Raw genomic sequence first — 20360 nt, 5'->3', positions numbered from 1 at the left:
TATAAGAGTTGTGTTTATAAGAGTTTTGTTTATAAGAGTTTTGTTTATAAGAGTTTTGTTTATAAGAGTTTTGTTCATAAGAGTTTTGTTTATAAGAGTTGTGTTTATAAGAGTTTTGTTTATAAGAGTTTTGTTTATAAAAGGTTTTGTTTATAAGAGTTTTGTTTATAAGAGTTTTGTTTATAAGAGTTGTGTTTATAAGAGTTGTGTTTATAAGAGTTTTGTTTATAAGAGTTTTGTTTATAAAAGGTTTTGTTTATAAGAGTTTTGTTTATAAGAGTTTTGTTTATAAGAGTTTTGTTTATAAAAGGTTTTGTTTATAAGAGTTTTGTTTATAAGAGTTGTGTTTATAAGAGTTTTGTTTATAAGAGTTGTGTTTATAAGAGTTTTGTTTATAAGAGTTGTGTTTATAAGAGTTTTGTTTATAAGAGTTTTGTTTATAAGAGTTGTGTTTATAAGAGTTGTGTTTATAAGAGTTGTGTTTATAAGAGTTTTGTTTATAAGAGTTTTGTTTATAAGAGTTTTGTTTATAAGAGTTTTGTTCATAAGAGTTTTGTTTATAAGAGTTGTGTTTATAAGAGTTTTGTTTATAAGAGTTTTGTTTATAAAAGGTTTTGTTTATAAGAGTTTTGTTTATAAGAGTTTTGTTTATAAGAGTTGTGTTTATAAGAGTTGTGTTTATAAGAGTTTTGTTTATAAGAGTTTTGTTTATAAAAGGTTTTGTTTATAAGAGTTTTGTTTATAAGAGTTTTGTTTATAAGAGTTTTGTTTATAAGAGTTGTGTTTATAAGAGTTGTGTTTATAAAAGTTTTGTTTATAAGAGTTTTGTTTATAAGAGTTTTGTTTATAAAAGGTTTTGTTTTTAGAGTTTTGTTTATAAGAGTTGTGTTTATAAGAGTTTTGTTTATAAGAGTTATGTTTATAAGAGTTTTGTTTATAAGAGTTTTGTTTATAAGAGTTTTGTTTATAAGAGTTTTGTTTATAAGAGTTTTGTTTATAAGAGTTTTGTTTATAAAAGGTTTTGTTTTTAGAGTTTTGTTTATAAGAGTTGTGTTTATAAGAGTTTTGTTTATAAGAGTTATGTTTATAAGAGTTTTGTTTATAAGAGTTTTGTTTATTAGAGTTTTGTTTATAAGAGTTTTGTTCATAAGAGTTTTGTTTATAAGAGTTGTGTTTATAAGAGTTGTGTTTATAAGAGTTGTGTTTATAAGAGTTTTGTTTATAAGAGTTTTGTTTGTAAGAGTTGTGTTTATAAGAGTTTTGTTTATAAGAGTTGTGTTTATAAGAGTTTTGTTTATAAGAGTTTTGTTTATAAGAGTTTTGTTTATAAGAGTTTTGTTTATAAGAGTTGTGTTTATAAGAGTTTTGTTTATAAGAGTTTTGTTTATAAGAGTTTTGTTTATAAGAGTTGTGTTTATAAGAGTTTTGTTTATAAGAGTTTTGTTTGTAAGAGTTTTGTTCATAAGAGTTGTGTTTATAAGAGTTGTGTTTATAAGAGTTGTGTTTATAAGAGTTTTGTTTATAAGAGTTTTGTTTATAAAAGGTTTTGTTTATAAGAGTTTTGTTTATAAGAGTTTTGTTTATAAGAGTTTTGTTTATAAGAGTTTTGTTTATAAGAGTTTTGTTCATAAGAGTTTTGTTTATAAGAGTTTTGTTTATAAGAGTTTTGTTTATAAGAGTTGTGTTTATAAGAGTTTTGTTTATAAGAGTTTTGTTTACAAGAGTTTTGTTTATAAGAGTTTTGTTAGTAAGAGTTGTGTTTATAAGAGTTGTGTTTATAAGAGTTGTGTTTATAAGAGTTTTGTTTATAAGAGTTTTGTTTATAAAAGGTTTTGTTTATAAGAGTTTTGTTTATAAGAGTTGTGTTTATAAGAGTTGTGTTTATAAGAGTTTTGTTTATAAGAGTTTTGTTTATAAGAGTTTTGTTTATAAGAGTTTTGTTTATAAGAGTTTTGTTTATAAGAGTTGTGTTTATAAGAGTTTTGTTTATAAGAGTTTTGTTTATAAGAGTTTTGTTTATAAAAGGTTTTGTTTTTAGAGTTTTGTTTATAAGAGTTGTGTTTATAAGAGTTTTGTTTATAAGAGTTATGTTTATAAGAGTTTTGTTTATAAGAGTTGTGTTTATAAGAGTTGTGTTTATAAGAGTTTTGTTCATAAGAGTTTTGTTTATAAGAGTTTTGTTTATAAGAGTTTTGTTTATAAGAGTTGTGTTTATAAGAGTTGTGTTTATAAGAGTTTTGTTCATAAGAGTTTTGTTTATAAGAGTTGTGTTTATAAGAGTTTTGTTTATAAGAGTTTTGTTTATAAAAGGTTTTGTTTATAAGAGTTTTGTTTATAAGAGTTGTGTTTATAAGAGTTGTGTTTATAAGAGTTTTGTTTATAAGAGTTTTGTTTATAAAAGGTTTTGTTTATAAGAGTTTTGTTTATAAGAGTTTTGTTTATAAGAGTTTTGTTTATAAGAGTTGTGTTTATAAGAGTTGTGTTTATAAGAGTTTTGTTTATAAGAGTTTTGTTTATAAGAGTTTTGTTTATAAAAGGTTTTGTTTTTAGAGTTTTGTTTATAAGAGTTGTGTTTATAAGAGTTTTGTTTATAAGAGTTATGTTTATAAGAGTTTTGTTTATAAGAGTTGTGTTTATAAGAGTTTTGTTTATAAGAGTTTTGTTTATAAGAGTTTTGTTTATAAGAGTTGTGTTTATAAGAGTTTTGTTTATAAGAGTTTTGTTTATAAGAGTTTTGTTTATAAGAGTTTTGTTTATAAGAGTTTTGTTTATAAGAGTTGTGTTTATAAGAGTTTTGTTTATAAGAGTTTTGTTTATAAGAGTTTTGTTTATAAGAGTTTTGTTTATAAAAGGTTTTGTTTTTAGAGTTTTGTTTATAAGAGTTGTGTTTATAAGAGTTTTGTTTATAAGAGTTATGTTTATAAGAGTTTTGTTTATAAGAGTTTTGTTTATTAGAGTTTTGTTTATAAGAGTTTTGTTCATAAGAGTTTTGTTTATAAGAGTTTTGTTTATAAGAGTTTTGTTTATAAGAGTTGTGTTTATAAGAGTTGTGTTTATAAGAGCTTTGTTTATAAGAGTTGTGTTTATAAGAGTTGTGTTTATAAGAGTTGTGTTTATAAGAGTTTTGTTTATAAAAGGTTTTGTTTTTAGAGTTTTGTTTATAAGAGTTGTGTTTATAAGAGTTTTGTTTATAAGAGTTATGTTTATAAGAGTTTTTTTTATAAGAGTTGTGTTTATAAGAGTTGTGTTTATAAGAGTTTTGTTCATAAGAGTTTTGTTTATAAGAGTTTTGTTTATTAGAGTTTTGTTTATAAGAGTTTTGTTCATAAGAGTTTTGTTTATAAGAGTTGTGTTTATAAGAGTTGTGTTTATAAGAGTTGTGTTTATAAGAGTTGTGTTTATAAGAGTTGTGTTTATAAGAGTTGTGTTTATAAGAGTTTTGTTTATAAGAGTTTTGTTTGTAAGAGTTGTGTTTATAAGAGTTTTGTTTATAAGAGTTGTGTTTATAAGAGTTTTGTTTATAAGAGTTTTGTTTATAAGAGTTTTGTTTATAAGAGTTTTGTTTATAAGAGTTGTGTTTATAAGAGTTTTGTTTATAAGAGTTGTGTTTATAAGAGTTGTGTTTATAAGAGCTTTGTTTATAAGAGTTGTGTTTATAAGAGTTGTGTTTATAAGAGTTGTGTTTATAAGAGTTTTGTTTATAAAAGGTTTTGTTTTTAGAGTTTTGTTTATAAGAGTTGTGTTTATAAGAGTTTTGTTTATAAGAGTTATGTTTATAAGAGTTTTGTTTATAAGAGTTGTGTTTATAAGAGTTGTGTTTATAAGAGTTTTGTTCATAAGAGTTTTGTTTATAAGAGTTTTGTTTATTAGAGTTTTGTTTATAAGAGTTTTGTTCATAAGAGTTTTGTTTATAAGAGTTGTGTTTATAAGAGTTGTGTTTATAAGAGTTGTGTTTATAAGAGTTGTGTTTATAAGAGTTGTGTTTATAAGAGTTGTGTTTATAAGAGTTGTGTTCATAAGAGTTTTGTTTATAAGAGTTTTGTTTATAAGAGTTTTGTTTATTAGAGTTTTGTTTATAAGAGTTTTGTTCATAAGAGTTTTGTTTATAAGAGTTGTGTTTATAAGAGTTTTGTTCATAAGAGTTTTGTTTATAAGAGTTGTGTTTATAAGAGTTGTGTTTATAAGAGTTGTGTTTATAAGAGTTGTGTTCATAAGAGTTTTGTTTATAAGAGTTTTGTTTATAAGAGTTTTGTCTATAAAAGTTTTGTTTATAAGAGTTTTGTTTATAAGAGTTTTGTTTATAAGAGTTGTGTTTATAAGAGTTGTGTTTATAAGAGTTTTGTTTATAAGAGTTTTGTTTATAAAAGGTTTTGTTTATAAGAGTTTTGTTTATAAGAGTTTTGTTTATAAGAGTTTTGTTTATAAGAGTTGTGTTTATAAGAGTTTTGTTTATAAGAGTTGTGTTTATAAGAGCTTTGTTTATAAGAGTTGTGTTTATAAGAGTTTTGTTTATAAGAGTTGTGTTTATAAGAGTTGTGTTTATAAGAGTTGTGTTTATAAGAGTTTTGTTTATAAGAGTTTTGTTCATAAGAGTTGTGTTTATGAGTTGTGTTTATAAGAGTTTTGTTTATAAGAGTTGTGTTTATAAGAGTTTTGTTTATAAGACTTTTGTTTATAAGAGTTGTGTTTATGAGTTGTGTTTATAAGAGTTGTGTTTATAAGAGTTGTGTTTATAAGAGTTTTGTTTATAAGAGTTGTGTTTATGAGTTGTGTTTATAAGAGTTTTGTTTATAAGAGTTGTGTTTATAAGAGTTTTGTTTATAAGAGTTTTGTTTATAAGAGTTTTGTTCATAAGAGTTGTGTTTCTAAGAGTTGTGTTTATAAGAGTTGTGTTTATAAGAGTTGTGTTTATAAGAGTTTTGTTTATAAGAGTTTTGTTTATAAAAGGTTTTGTTTATAAGAGTTTTGTTTATAAGAGTTTTGTTTATAAGAGTTGTGTTTATAAGAGTTGTGTTTATAAGAGTTTTGTTTATAAGAGTTTTGTTTATAAAAGGTTTTGTTTATAAGAGTTTTGTTTATAAGAGTTTTGTTTATAAGAGTTTTGTTTATAAGAGTTGTGTTTATAAGAGTTTTGTTTATAAAAGGTTTTGTTTATAAGAGTTGTGTTTATAAGAGTTGTGTTTATAAGAGTTGTGTTTATAAGAGTTTTGTTTATAAGAGTTTTGTTTATAAGAGTTGTGTTTATAAGAGTTATGTTTATAAGAGTTTTGTTTATAAGAGTTTTGTTTATAAGAGTTTTGTTTATAAGAGTTGTGTTTATAAGAGTTGTGTTTATAAGAGTTTTGTTTATAAGAGTTGTGTTTATAAGAGTTGTGTTTATAAGAGTTTTGTTTATAAGAGTTTTGTTTATAAGAGTTGTGTTTATAAGAGTTGTGTTTATAAGAGTTTTGTTTATAAGAGTTGTGTTTATAAGAGTTGTGTTTATAAGAGTTATGTTTATAAGAGTTTTGTTTATAGGAGTTTTGTTTATAAGAGTTGTGTTTATAAGAGTTGTGTTTATAAGAGTTTTGTTTATAAGAGTTTTGTTTATAAGAGTTGTGTTTATAAGAGTTTTGTTCATAAGAGTTGTGTTTATAAGAGTTGTGTTTATAAGATTTTTGTTTATAAGAGTTGTGTTTATAAGAGTTTTGTTTATAAGAGTTTTGTTTATAAGAGTTGTGTTTATAAGAGTTTTGTTTATAAGAGTTTTGTTTATAAGAGTTTTGTTTATAAGAGTTTTGTTTATAAGAGTTTTGTTTATAAGAGTTGTGTTTATAAGAGTTGTGTTTATAAGAGTTGTGTTTATAAGAGTTTTGTTTACAAGAGTTTTGTTTATAAGAGTTTTGTTCATAAGAGTTTTGTTCATAAGAGTTTTGTTTATAAGAGTTTTGTTTGTAAGAGTTTTGTTTATAAGAGTTGTGTTTATAAGAGTTTTGTTCATAAGAGTTTTGTTTATAAGAGTTTTGTTTATAAGAGTTGTGTTTGTAAGAGTTTTGTTTATAAGAGTTGTGTTTATAAGAGTTTTGTTTATAAGAGTTTTGTTTATAAGAGTTTTGTTCATAAGAGTTGTGTTTATAAGAGTTTTGTTTATAAGAGTTGTGTTTATAAGAGTTTTGTTTATAAGAGTTTTGTTTATAAGAGTTGTGTTTATAAGAGTTTTGTTTATAAGAGTTTTGTTTATAAGAGTTTTGTTTATAAGAGTTTTGTCTATAAGAGTTTTGTTTATAAGAGTTTTGTTTATAAGAGTTGTGTTTATAAGAGTTTTGTTTATAAGAGTTTTGTTTATAAGAGTTGTGTTTATAAGAGTTTTGTTTATAAGAGTTGTGTTTATAAGAGTTTTGTTTATAAGAGTTTTGTTTATAAGAGTTGTGTTTATAAGAGTTGTGTTTATAAGAGTTGTGTTTATAAGAGTTTTGTTTATAAGAGTTTTGTTTATAAGAGTTTTGTTTATAAGAGTTTTGTTCATAAGAGTTGTGTTTATAAGAGTTTTGTTTATAAGAGTTTTGTTTATAAGAGTTTTGTTCATAAGAGTTGTGTTTATAAGAGTTTTGTTTATAAGAGTTTTGTTTATAAGAGTTTTGTTCATAAGAGTTGTGTTTATAAGAGTTTTGTTTATAAGAGTTGTGTTTATAAGAGTTTTGTTTATAAGAGTTTTGTTTATAAGAGTTGTGTTTATAAGAGTTTTGTTTATAAGAGTTTTGTTTATAAGAGTTTTGTCTATAAGAGTTTTGTTTATAAGAGTTTTGTTTATAAGAGTTGTGTTTATAAGAGTTATGTTTATAAGAGTTTTGTTTATAAGAGTTGTGTTTATAAGAGTTTTGTTTATAAGAGTTGTGTTTATAAGAGTTTTGTTTATAAGAGTTTTGTTTATAAGAGTTGTGTTTATAAGAGTTGTGTTTATAAGAGTTGTGTTTATAAGAGTTTTGTTTATAAGAGTTTTGTTTATAAGAGTTTTGTTTATAAGAGTTTTGTTCATAAGAGTTGTGTTTATAAGAGTTTTGTTTATAAGAGTTTTGTTTATAAGAGTTTTGTTCATAAGAGTTTTGTTTATAAGAGTTTTGTTTATAAGAGTTGTGTTTATAAGAGTTTTGTTTATAAGAGTTGTGTTTATAAGAGTTGTGTTTATAAAAGTTTTGTTTATAAGAGTTGTGTTTATAAGAGTTGTGTTTATAAGAGTTTTGTTTATAAGAGTTTTGTTTATAAGAGTTTTGTTCATAAGAGTTTTGTTTATAAGAGTTGTGTTTATAAGAGTTGTGTTTATAAGAGTTGTGTTTATAAGAGTTTTGTTTATAAGAGTTTTGTTTATAAGAGTTTTGTTTATAAGAGTTTTGTTCATAAGAGTTTTGTTTATAAGAGTTTTGTTTATAAGAGTTGTGTTTATAAGAGTTGTGTTTATAAGAGTTTTGTTTATAAGAGTTTTGTTTATAAGAGTTGTGTTTATAAGAGTTTTGTCTATAAGAGTTTTGTTTATAAGAGTTTTGTTCATAAGAGTTTTGTTTATAAGAGTTGTGTTTATAAGAGTTGTGTTTATAAGAGTTGTGTTTATAAGAGTTGTGTTTATAAGAGTTGTGTTTATAAGAGTTGTGTTTATAAGAGTTTTGTTTATAAGAGTTGTGTTTATAAGAGTTTTGTTTATAAGAGTTTTGTTTATAAGAGTTGTGTTTATAAGAGTTTTGTTTATAAGAGTTTTGTTTATAAGAGTTTTGTTTATAAGAGTTGTGTTTATAAGAGTTTTGTTTATAAGAGTTTTGTTTATAAGAGTTTTGTTTATAAGAGTTTTGTCTATAAGAGTTTTGTTTATAAGAGTTTTGTTTATAAGAGTTGTGTTTATAAGAGTTTTGTTTATAAGAGTTTTGTTTATAAGAGTTGTGTTTATAAGAGTTTTGTTTATAAGAGTTTTGTCTATAAGAGTTTTGTTTATAAGAGTTTTGTTCATAAGAGTTTTGTTTATAAGAGTTGTGTTTATAAGAGTTGTGTTTATAAGAGTTGTGTTTATAAGAGTTGTGTTTATAAGAGTTGTGTTTATAAGAGTTTTGTTTATAAGAGTTTTGTTTATAAGAGTTGTGTTTTATGAGTTGTGTTTATAAGAGTTGTGTTTATAAGAGTTTTGTTTATAAGAGTTTTGTTTATAAGAGTTTTGTTCATAAGAGTTGTGTTTATAAGAGTTTTGTTTGTAAGAGTTGTGTTTATAAGAGTTGTGTTTATAAGAGTTGTGTTTATAGTGTTTTTAAAGGTCCTATAATAGATCTGTTCTTTTCCTCTGGATCTACTGCGTTGCAACAATGAAATCTTATCTTATCTTATTATTTGTTAGTTTTTATTAAGAGTATAAGAGGTTTTCTTTGTTGTTTACTTCTGCACCTACTTTGTGTTGCAACACGGAATTTCCCCCTTGTGGGACAAATAAAGGCTTTTCATTTCTGTATGTTTAGAAGTTCAGAGGTCAGAGGAGCAGAGGTCAGAGGGTCAGAGGAGCAGAGGTCAGAGGGTCAGAGGTCAGAGGAGCAGAGGTCAGAGGGTCAGAGGAGCAGAGGGTCAGAGGTCAGAGGAGCAGAGGTCAGAGGGTCAGAGGAGCAGAGGTCAGAGGGTCAGAAATCAGAGGAGCAGAGGTCAGAGGTCAGAGGAGCAGAGGAGCAGAGGTCAGAGGAGCAGAGGTCAGAGGGTCAGAGGAGAAGAGGGTCAGAGGGTCAGAGGTCAGAGGGTCAGAGGAGCAGAGGTCAGAGGAGCAGAGGTCAGAGGTACAGAGGAGAAGAGGGTCAGAGGGTCAGAGGTCAGAGGGTCAGAGGAGCAGAGGTCAGAGGGTCAGAGGAGCAGAGGTCAGAGGAGAAGAGGGTCAGAGGTCAGAGGAGAAGAGGAGAAGAGGGTCAGAGGTCAGAGGAGCAGAGGTCAGAGGAGAAGAGGAGAAGAGGGTCGGAGGAGAAGAGGGTCAGAGGTCAGAGGAGCAGAGGTCAGAGGAGAAGAGGGTCAGAGGAGAAGAGGGTCAGAGGTCAGAGGAGCAGAGGTCAGAGGGTCAGAGGAGCAGAGGTCAGAGGAGCAGAGGTCAGAGGAGAAGAGGAGAAGAGGGTCAGAGGGTCAGAGGAGCAGAGGTCAGAGGAGCAGAGGTCAGAGAGTCAGAGGAGAAGAGGGTCAGAGGGTCAGAGGTCAGAGGGTCAGAGGAGCAGAGGTCAGAGGAGCAGAGGTTAGAGGGTCAGAGGGTCAGAGGTCAGAGGGTCAGAGGGTCAGAGGAGCAGAGGTCAGAGGGTCAGAGGAGCAGAGGTCAGAGGAGAAGAGGAGAAGAGGGTCAGAGGAGAAGAGGAGAAGAGGGTCAGAGGTCAGAGGAGCAGAGGTCAGAGGAGCAGAGGTCAGAGGAGAAGAGGAGAAGAGGGTCAGAGGAGCAGAGGGTCAGAGGTCAGAGGAGCAGAGGTCAGAGGGTCAGAGGAGAAGAGGGTCAGAGGGTCAGAGGTCAGAGGGTCAGAGGAGCAGAGGTCAGAGGGTCAGAGGAGCAGAGGTCAGAGGAGAAGAGGGTCAGAGGTCAGAGGAGAAGAGGAGAAGAGGGTCAGAGGAGCAGAGGTCAGAGGGTCAGAGGAGAAGAGGGTCAGAGGTCAGAGGAGCAGAGGTCAGAGGGTCAGAGGAGAAGAGGGTCAGAGGAGAAGAGGAGAAGAGGTCAGAGGGTCAGAGGAGCAGAGGTCAGAGGGTCAGAGGAGAAGAGGGTCAGAGGTCAGAGGAGCAGAGGTCAGAGGGTCAGAGGAGAAGAGGGTCAGAGGAGAAGAGGAGCAGAGGTCAGAGGGTCAGAGGAGAAGAGGAGAAGAGGGTCAGAGGAGAAGAGGTCAGAGGGTCAGAGGAGCAGATGACACTCACAGAAGATGATGGTCAGGGCGGTGCAGCTCAGTAGCAGCTGGAGTCGGTTCAGCCTGAAGACGCCTGAAACAGACACACTGACCTGAGCCAGGACCTCAGAGTTTAGACTGACCTGAGCCAGGACCTCAGAGTTTAGACTGACCTGAGCCAGGACCTCAGAGTTTAGACTGACCTGAGCCAGGACCTTAGAGTTTAGACTGACCTGAGCCAGGACCTCAGAGTTTAGACTGACCTGAGCCAGGACCTCAGAGTTTAGACTGACCTGAGCCAGGACCTCAGAGTTTAGACTGACCTGAGCCAGGACCTTAGAGTTTAGACTGACTTGAGCCAGGACCTTAGAGTTTAGACTGACCTGAGCCAGGACCTTAGAGTTTAGACTGACCTGAGCCAGGACCTCAGAGTTTAGACTGACCTGAGCCAGGACCTCAGAGTTTAGACTGACCTGAGCCAGGACCTTAGAGTTTAGACTGACCTGAGCCAGGACCTCAGAGTTTAGACTGACCTGAGCCAGGACCTCAGAGTTTAGACTGACCTGAGCCAGGACCTTAGAGTTTAGACTGACCTGAGCCAGGACCTTAGAGTTTAGACTGACCTGAGCCAGGACCTTAGAGTTTAGACTGACCTGAGCCAGGACCTCAGAGTTTAGACTGACCTGAGCCAGGACCTTAGAGTTTAGACTGACCTGAGCCAGGACCTCAGAGTTTAGACTGACCTGAGCCAGGACCTCAGAGTTTAGACTGACCTGAGCCAGGACCTTAGAGTTTAGACTGACCTGAGCCAGGACCTCAGAGTTTAGACTGACCTGAGCCAGGACCTCAGAGTTTAGACTGACCTGAGCCAGGACCTTAGAGTTTAGACTGACCTGAGCCAGGACCTCAGAGTTTAGACTGACCTGAGCCAGGACCTCAGAGTTTAGACTGACCTGAGCCAGGACCTCAGAGTTTAGACTGACCTGAGCCAGGACCTTAGAGTTTAGACTGACCTGAGCCAGGACCTTAGAGTTTAGACTGACCTGAGCCAGGACCTTAGAGTTTAGACTGACCTGAGCCAGGACCTTAGAGTTTAGACTGACCTGAGCCAGGACCTTAGAGTTTAGACTGACCTGAGCCAGGACCTTAGAGTTTAGACTGACCTGAGCCAGGACCTTAGAGTTTAGACTGACCTGAGCCAGGACCTCAGAGTTTAGACTGACCTGAGCCAGGACCTTAGAGTTTAGACTGACCTGAGCCAGGACCTCAGAGTTTAGACTGACCTGAGCCAGGACCTCAGAGTTTAGACTGACCTAAGCCAGGACCTTAGAGTTTAGACTGACCTGAGCCAGGACCTCAGAGTTTAGACTGACCTGAGCCAGGACCTCAGAGTTTAGACTGACCTGAGCCAGGACCTTAGAGTTTAGACTGACCTGAGCCAGGACCTCAGAGTTTAGACTGACCTGAGCCAGGACCTTAGAGTTTAGACTGACCTGAGCCAGGACCTCAGAGTTTAGACCGACCTGAGCCAGGACCTCAGACTTTAGACTGACCTGAGCCAGGACCTTAGAGTTTAGACTGACCTGAGCCAGGACCTCAGAGTTTAGACTGACCTGAGCCAGGACCTTAGAGTTTAGACCGACCTGAGCCAGGACCTCAGAGTTTAGACTGACCTGAGCCAGGACCTTAGAGTTTAGACTGACCTGAGCCAGGACCTCAGAGTTTAGACTGACCTGAGCCAGGACCTTAGAGTTTAGACTGACCTGAGCCAGGACCTCAGAGTTTAGACTGACCTGAGCCAGGACCTTAGAGTTTAGACTGACCTGAGCCAGGACCTCAGAGTTTAGACTGACCTGAGCCAGGACCTTAGAGTTTAGACTGACCTGAGCCAGGACCTTAGAGTTTAGACCGACCTGAGCCAGGACCTCAGAGTTTAGACTGACCTGAGCCAGGACCTTAGAGTTTAGACTGACCTGAGCCAGGACCTCAGAGTTTAGACTGACCTGAGCCAGGACCTTAGAGTTTAGACTGACCTGAGCCAGGACCTCAGAGTTTAGACCGACCTGAGCCAGGACCTCAGAGTTTAGACTGACCTGAGCCAGGACCTCAGAGTTTAGACTGACCTGAGCCAGGACCTTAGAGTTTAGACTGACCTGAGCCAGGACCTCAGAGTTTAGAATGACCTGAGCCAGGACCTTAGAGTTTAGACTGACCTGAGCCAGGACCTCAGAGTTTAGACTGACCTGAGCCAGGACCTTAGAGTTTAGACTGACCTGAGCCAGGACCTTAGAGTTTAGACTGACCTGAGCCAGGACCTCAGAGTTTAGACTGACCTGAGCCAGGACCTTAGAGTTTAGACTGACCTGAGCCAGGACCTCAGAGTTTAGACTGACCTGAGCCAGGACCTTAGAGTTTAGACTGACCTGAGCCAGGACCTTAGAGTTTAGACTGACCTGAGCCAGGACCTCAGAGTTTAGACTGACCTGAGCCAGGACCTTAGAGTTTAGACTGACCTGAGCCAGGACCTTAGAGTTTAGACTGACCTGAGCCAGGACCTCAGAGTTTAGACTGACCTGAGCCAGGACCTTAGAGTTTAGACTGACCTGAGCCAGGACCTCAGAGTTTAGACTGACCTGAGCCAGGACCTCAGAGTTTAGACTGACCTGAGCCAGGACCTCAGAGTTTAGACTGACCTGAGCCAGGACCTTAGAGTTTAGACTGACCTGAGCCAGGACCTTAGAGTTTAGACTGGCCTGAGCCAGGACCTCAGAGTTTAGACTGACCTGAGCCAGGACCTTAGAGTTTAGACTGACCTGAGCCAGGACCTTAGAGTTTAGACTGACCTGAGCCAGGACCTTAGAGTTTAGACTGACCTGAGCCAGGACCTTAGAGTTTAGACTGACCTGAGCCAGGACCTCAGAGTTTAGACTGACCTGAGCCAGGACCTTAGAGTTTAGACTGACCTGAGCCAGGACCTTAGAGTTTAGACTGACCTGAGCCAGGACCTTAGAGTTTAGACTGGCCTGAGCCAGGACCTCAGAGTTTAGACTGACCTGAGCCAGGACCTTAGAGTTTAGACTGACCTGAGCCAGGACCTCAGAGTTTAGACTGACCTGAGCCAGGACCTCAGAGTTTAGACTGACCTGAGCCAGGACCTCAGAGTTTAGACTGACCTGAGCCAGGACCTTAGAGTTTAGACTGACCTGAGCCAGGACCTTAGAGTTTAGACTGACCTGAGCCAGGACCTTAGAGTTTAGACTGACCTGAGCCAGGACCTTAGAGTTTAGACTGACCTGAGCCAGGACCTTAGAGTTTAGACTGACCTGAGCCAGGACCTCAGAGTTTAGACTGACCTGAGCCAGGACCTTAGAGTTTAGACTGACCTCAGCCAGGACCTTAGAGTTTAGACTGACCTGAGCCAGGACCTTAGAGTTTAGACTGACCTGAGCCAGGACCTTAGAGTTTAGACTGACCTGAGCCAGGACCTTAGAGTTTAGACTGACCTGAGCCAGGACCTTAGAGTTTAGACTGACCTGAGCCAGGACCTCAGAGTTTAGACTGACCTGAGCCAGGACCTTAGAGTTTAGACTGACCTCAGCCAGGACCTTAGAGTTTAGACTGACCTGAGCCAGGACCTTAGAGTTTAGACTGACCTGAGCCAGGACCTTAGAGTTTAGACTGACCTGAGCCAGGACCTTAGAGTTTAGACTGACCTGAGCAGAGCCGAGCCATGACCAGGACCTTAGACGTCTTTGATCGTCCTTGGAGTTTCTGTGAGTTTATTTCCACGTGTGTGATTTTTCCTCTCTCTCCTCCCTCTCGTTGGCTCCTCCTCCCTCTCGTTGGCTCCTCCTCTCTCTCCTCCCCCTGCCTCCTCCTCCTCTCTCTCCTCCCTCTCGTTGGCTCCTCCTCTCCCTCCTCCCTCTCGTTGGCTCCTCCTCTCTCTCCTCCCTCTCGTTGGCTCCTCCTCTCTCTCCTCCCTCTCGTTGGCTCCTCCTCTCTCTCCTCCCTCTCGTTGGCTCCTCCTCTCTCTCCTCCTCCTGCCTCCTCCTCCTCTCTCTCCTCCCTCTCGTTGGCTCCTCCTCCTCTCTCTCCTCCTCCTGCCTCCTCCTCCTCTCTCTCCTCCTCCTGCTCTTGAAGTGAAACACGGGGAAACACAAAGTATGAACTTCTGTTACTTTCACTGAAAAGATTTGATCTGAACAATTTAGAATGATTCAGTTTTCATTCATCTGACTATTGGACAGGGACGAGGACAGGGACGAGGACAGGGACGAGGACAGGGACGAGGACAGGGGCGAGGACAGGGGCGAGGACAGGGGCGAAGACAGGGGCGAGGACAGGGGAGAGGACAGGGACGAGGACAGGGGCGAGGACAGGGGCGAGGACAGGGACGAGGACAGGGGCGAGGACAGGGGCGAGGACAGGGACGAGGACAGGGCGAAGACAGGGGCGAGGACAGGGACGAGGACAGGGGCGAGGACAGGGACGAGGACAGGGGCGAGGACAGGGGCGAGGACAGGGGCGAGGACAGGGACGAGGACAGGGCGAAGACAGGGGCGAGGACAGGGACGAGGACAGGGGCGAGGACAGGGGCGAGGACAGGGGCGAGGACAGGGGCGAGGACAGGGGCGAAGACAGGGGAGAGGACAGGGACGAGGACAGGGGCGAGGACAGGGGCGAGGACAGGGGAGAGGACAGGGACGAGGACAGGGGCGAGGACAGGGGCGAGGACAGGGCGAGGACAGGGACGAGGACAGGGACGAGGACAGGGGCGAGGACAGGGGCGAAGACAGGGGCGAGGACAGGGGAGAGGACAGGGACGAGGACAGGGGCGAGGACAGGGGCGAGGACAGGGACGAGGACAGGGGCGAGGACAGGGGCGAGGACAGGGACGAGGACAGGGGCGAAGACAGGGGCGAGGACAGGGGAGAGGACAGGGACGAGGACAGGGGCGAGGACAGGGGCGAGGACAGGGGAGAGGACAGGGGCGAGGACAGGGGCGAGGACAGGGGCGAGGACAGGGACGAGGACAGGGGCGAGGACAGGGGCGAGGACAGGGGCGAGGACAGGGGCGAAGACAGGGGCGAGGACAGGGGAGAGGACAGGGACGAGGACAGGGGCGAGGACAGGGGCGAGGACAGGGGAGAGGACAGGGACGAGGACAGGGGCGAGGACAGGGGCGAGGACAGGGGCGAGGACAGGGGCGAGGACAGGGACGAGGACAGGGGCGAGGACAGGGGCGAGGACAGGGACGAGGACAGGGGCGAAGACAGGGGCGAGGACAGGGGAGAGGACAGGGACGAGGACAGGGGCGAGGACAGGGGCGAGGACAGGGACGAGGACAGGGGCGAAGACAGGGGCGAGGGCAGGGGAGAGGACAGGGACGAGGACAGGGGCGAGGACAGGGGCGAGGACAGGGGAGAGGACAGGGGCGAGGACAGGGGCGAGGACAGGGGCGAGGACAGGGACGAGGACAGGGGCGAGGACAGGGGCGAGGACAGGGGCGAGGACAGGGACGAGGACAGGGGCGAAGACAGGGGCGAGGACAGGGGCGAGGACAGGGACGAGGACAGGGGCGAGGACAGGGGCGAGGACAGGGGAGAGGACAGGGACGAGGACAGGGGCGAGGACAGGGGCGAGGACAGGGGCGAGGACAGGGACGAGGACAGGGGCGAAGACAGGGGCGAGGACAGGGGAGAGGACAGGGACGAGGACAGGGGCGAGGACAGGGACGAGGACAGGGGCGAAGACAGGGACGAGGACAGGGGCGAGCACCCTCACTCCTCCTCTGACCCTCACCCCTCCTCTGCACCCTCACCCCTCCTCTGCACCCTCACCCCTCCTCTGCACCCTCACCCCTCCTCTGACCCTCACTCCTCCTCTGCACCCTCACCCCTCCTCTGCACCCTCACTCCTCCTCTGCACCCTCACCCCTCCTCTGCACCCTCACTCCTCCTCTGCACCCTCACCCCTCCTCTGCACCCTCACTCCTCCTCTGCACCCTCACCCCTCCTCTGCACCCTCACCCCTCCTCTGCACCCTCACTCCTCCTCTGCACCCTCACCCCTCCTCTGCACCCTCACTCCTCCTCTGCACCCTCACCCCTCCTCCGGACCCTCACCCCTCCTCTGCACCCTCACCCCTCCTCTGCACCCTCACGCCTCCTCTGCACCCTCACCCCTCCTCTGCACCCTCACCCCTCCTCTGCACCCTCACTCCTCCTCTGCACCCTGACTCCTCCTCTGCACCCTCACCCCTCCTCTGCACCCTCACCCCTCCTCTGCACCCTCACCCCTCCTCTGCACCCTCACGCCTCCTCTGCACCCTCACCCCTCCTCTGCACCCTCACCCCTCCACCCTCACCCCTCCTCTGCACCCTGACTCCTCCTCCGGACCCTCACCCCTCCTCTGCACCCTGACCCCTCCTCTGCACCCTCACCCCTCCTCTGCACCCTCACCCCTCCTCCGGACCCTCACTCCTCCTCTGCACCCTCACCCCTCCTCCGGACCCTCACGCCTCCTCTGCACCCTCACCCCTCCTCTGCACCCTCACTCCTCCTCTGCACCCTCACCCCTCCTCTGCACCCTCACTCCTCCTCTGCACCCTCACCCCTCCTCTGCACCCTCACTCCTCCTCTGCACCCTCACTCCTCCTCTGCACCCTCACCCCTCCTCTGCACCCTCACCCCTCCTCTGCACCCTCACTCCTCCTCTGCACCCTCAGGACAGACGTGTCAGTGACCTTGATGTTAGACACAGATCCTCCCTCTGTCGCCCCCTTTTGGCCACGTCATGTGTTACATTTTCCTTTGTTCATTTACTTCAGGCTCTGAAAGTGGTAAAAATGTGTTTTTGAGCTGAATTTTAGGTGGGTTTACGTTATCTTTGTGTCGTTTAGTCTTTGAGTTTGTTCTAAGACACATGCTGTCCCTCTAAATCCTCTGTGTGGGTTCACAGCTGTATCTGCTTGTTAGTCACTGGGTGTGGTACGTTACATGTGTGTATCTCGGCGTTACCTGGTCGGCCCCAGCGGTCGAGCGTTTGATATTTTTGAGTCTTGTTTTGGACTGACTCTTGCCTTCTCCTCGTGAACCCGTTTTGCTGTCATCGACCTTGGACTGTACTGATTATCTTTGGCCTTTCCTCTGACAACACAGTTCTGCCTCTGCACTGAACATGGAACAGACCTGACCACGCCTCTCGTCTGCCCTCTGACCAGACGGTTGCTGGCGCTGACCACCGCTGGAGGGATCGTTTTTTTGTTGTCGCTCTTAACCAAGAGACTTTGTATTTTTCTGTTCTGTGCCATTAAAGACTGTTCCATCTTCGCCTGTTTCCAGCTCTGTAATTGGCTCCTTTCTGCCGTTTGTGAGGCTTTACTAAACCTGGTTTAGTGCTGGTTTAGTCCTGGTTTAGTGCTGGTTTAGTCCTGGTTTAGTCCTGGTTTAGTCCTGGTTTAGTCCTGGTTTAGTGCTGGTTTAGTCCTGGTTTAGTCCTGGTTTAGTCCTGGTTTAGTCCTGGTTTAGTGCTGGTTTAGTCCTGGTTTAGTCCTGGTTTAGTGCTGGTTTAGTGCTGGTTTAGTCCTGGTTTAGTGCTGGTTTAGTCCTGGTTTAGTCCTGGTTTAGTCCTGGTTTAGTCCTGGTTTAGATCTGGTTTAGACCTGGTTTATTCCTGGTTTAGACCTGGTTTAGTTCTGGTTTAGACCTGGTTTAGTCCTGGTTTAGACCTGGTTTAGTCCTGGTTTAGACCTGGTTTAGTTCTGGTTTAGACATGGTTTAGACCTGATTTAGTCCTGGTTTAGACCTGGTTTAGTTCTGGTTTAGACATGGTTTAGACCTGGTTTAGTCCTGGTTTAGTCCTGGTTTAGTCCTGGTTTAGACCTGGTTTAGTCCTGGTTTAGACCTGGTTTAGTCCTGGTTTAGACCTGGTTTAGTCCTGGTTTAGTCCTGGTTTAGACCTGGTTTAGATCTGGTTTAGACCTGGTTTATTCCTGGTTTAGACCTGGTTTAGTTCTGGTTTAGACCTGGTTTAGTCCTGGTTTAGTCCTGGTTTAGTCCTGGTTTAGACCTGGTTTAGACCTGGTTTAGTTCTGGTTTAGACCTGGTTTAGACCTGGTTTAGTCCTGGTTTAGACCTGGTTTAGTTCTGGTTTAGACCTGGTTTAGACCTGGTTTAGTCCTGGTTTAGTCCTGGTTTAGTCCTGGTTTAGACCTGGTTTAGTCCTGGTTTAGACCTGGTTTAGTCCTGGTTTAGTCCTGGTTTAGACCTGGTTTAGACCTGGTTTAGTCCTTGTTTAGACCTGGTTTAGTTCTGGTTTAGTCCTGGTTTAGTCCTGGTTTAGTCCTGGTTTAGTCCTGGTTTAGTCCTGGTTTAGACCTGGTTTAGACCTGGTTTAGTTCTGGTTTAGACCTGGTTTAGACCTGGTTTAGTCCTGGTTTAGACCTGGTTTAGACCTGGTTTAGACCTGGTTTAGTCCTGGTTTAGACCTGGTTTAGTTCTGGTTTAGACCTGGTTTAGACCTGGTTTAGACCTGGTTTAGTTCTGGTTTAGTTCTGGTTTAGTTCTGGTTTAGACCTGGTTTAGACCTGGTTTAGACCTGGTTTAGTTCTGGTTTAGTTCTGGTTTAGTTCTGGTTTAGTCCTGGTTTAGACCTGGTTTAGACCTGGTTTAGACCTGGTTTAGTTCTGGTTTAGTTCTGGTTTAGTTCTGGTTTAGTCCTGGTTTAGACCTGGTTTAGTTCTGGTTTAGTCCTGGTTTAGACCTGGTTTAGTCCTGTTTTAGACCTGGTTTAGTCCTGGTTTAGACCTGGTTTAGTCCTGGATTAGTCCTGGTTTAGTTCTGGTTTAGACCTGGTTTAGTTCTGTTTTAGACCTGGTTTAGTTCTGGTTTAGACCTGGTTTAGTTCTGTTTTAGACCTGGTTTAGACCTGGTTTAGTCCTGGTTTAGTTCTGGTTTAGACTTGGTTTAGTCCTGGTTTAGTCCTGGTTTAGACCTGGTTTAGTTCTGGTTTAGTTCTGGTTTAGATCTGGTTTAGACCTGGTTTGGTCCTGGTTTAGACCTGGTTTAGTTCTGGTTTAGTTCTGGTTTAGTTCTGGTTTAGACCTGGTTTAGACCTGGTTTAGACCTGGTTTAGTTCTGGTTTAGTTCTGGTTTAGACCTGGTTTAGACGTGGTTTAGACCTGGTTTAGTTCTGGTTTAGTTCTGGTTTAGTTCTGGTTTAGTTCTGGTTTAGTTCTGGTTTAGACGTGGTTTAGACCTGGTTTAGACCTGGTTTAGTTCTGGTTTAGTTCTGGTTTAGTTCTGGTTTAGTCCTTGTTTAGACCTGGTTTAGTTCTGGTTTAGTCCTGGTTTAGACCTGGTTTAGTCCTGTTTTAGACCTGGTTTAGTCCTGGTTTAGACCTGGTTTAGTCCTGGATTAGTCCTGGTTTAGTTCTGGTTTAGACCTGGTTTAGACCTGGTTTAGACCTGGTTTAGTCCTGGTTTAGTCCTGGTTTAGACCTGGTTTAGACCTGGTTTAGTCCTGGTTTAGTCCTGGTTTAGTCCTGGTTTAGATCTGGTTTAGACCTGGTTTAGACCTGGTTTAGTTCTGGTTTAGTTCTGGTTTAGACCTGGTTTAGACGTGGTTTAGACCTGGTTTAGTTCTGGTTTAGTTCTGGTTTAGTTCTGGTTTAGTTCTGGTTTAGTTCTGGTTTAGTTCTGGTTTAGACGTGGTTTAGACCTGGTTTAGACCTGGTTTAGTTCTGGTTTAGTTCTGGTTTAGTTCTGGTTTAGTCCTTGTTTAGACCTGGTTTAGTTCTGGTTTAGTCCTGGTTTAGACCTGGTTTAGTCCTGTTTTAGACCTGGTTTAGTCCTGGTTTAGACCTGGTTTAGTCCTGGATTAGTCCTGGTTTAGTTCTGGTTTAGACCTGGTTTAGACCTGGTTTAGACCTGGTTTAGTCCTGGTTTAGTCCTGGTTTAGACCTGGTTTAGACCTGGTTTAGTCCTGGTTTAGTCCTGGTTTAGTCCTGGTTTAGATCTGGTTTAGACCTGGTTTAGACCTGGTTTAGTTCTGGTTTAGTTCTGGTTTAGACCTGGTTTAGACGTGGTTTAGACCTGGTTTAGTTCTGGTTTAGTTCTGGTTTAGTTCTGGTTTAGTTCTGGTTTAGTTCTGGTTTAGACGTGGTTTAGACCTGGTTTAGACCTGGTTTAGTCCTGGTTTAGACCTGGTTTAGTCCTGGTTTAGTCCTGGTTTAGACCTGGTTTAGTCCTGGTTTAGACCTGGTTTAGACCTGGTTTAGTCCTTGTTTAGACCTGGTTTAGTTCTGGTTTAGTCCTGGTTTAGACCTGGTTTAGACCTGGTTTAGACCTGGTTTAGTCCTGGTTTAGACCTGGTTTAGTCCTGGTTTAGTCCTGGTTTAGACCTGGTTTAGTCCTGGTTTAGACCTGGTTTAGTTCTGGTTTAGACCTGGTTTAGTCCTGGTTTAGTCCTGGTTTAGTCCTGGTTTAGACCTGGTTTAGACCTGGTTTAGACCTG

The 20360-nt window shown here is 41.0% G+C and overlaps 1 protein-coding gene across 1 annotated transcript in view; it reads right to left on the bottom strand.

The window, feature by feature from the left end:
• LOC140372423 (globoside alpha-1,3-N-acetylgalactosaminyltransferase 1-like) overlaps positions 1-13577 on the bottom strand; it is a 114815-nt gene extending 101238 nt beyond the window's left edge. Inside the window, exons 1-2 of the mRNA XM_072459518.1 lie at positions 13559-13577; positions 9877-9939 (exon numbers count right to left, since the gene is read on the bottom strand). Of these exons, the coding sequence (XP_072315619.1) occupies positions 9877-9939; positions 13559-13577 (82 nt within the window). The remainder of the gene's footprint in view (positions 1-9876; positions 9940-13558) is intronic.
• Between the last annotated feature and the right edge of the window lie 6783 nt (positions 13578-20360).

This window comes from Eucyclogobius newberryi, unplaced genomic scaffold (genome assembly GCF_026437365.1).
Source record: "Eucyclogobius newberryi isolate DKJ021-1_F unplaced genomic scaffold, fEucNew1.0.hap1 SCAF_23, whole genome shotgun sequence".
Classification (NCBI taxonomy): domain Eukaryota; kingdom Metazoa; phylum Chordata; class Actinopteri; order Gobiiformes; family Gobiidae; genus Eucyclogobius; species Eucyclogobius newberryi.
Note: the sequence above shows the minus strand (reverse complement) of the source record. Positions and strands in the feature narration are given on the sequence as shown.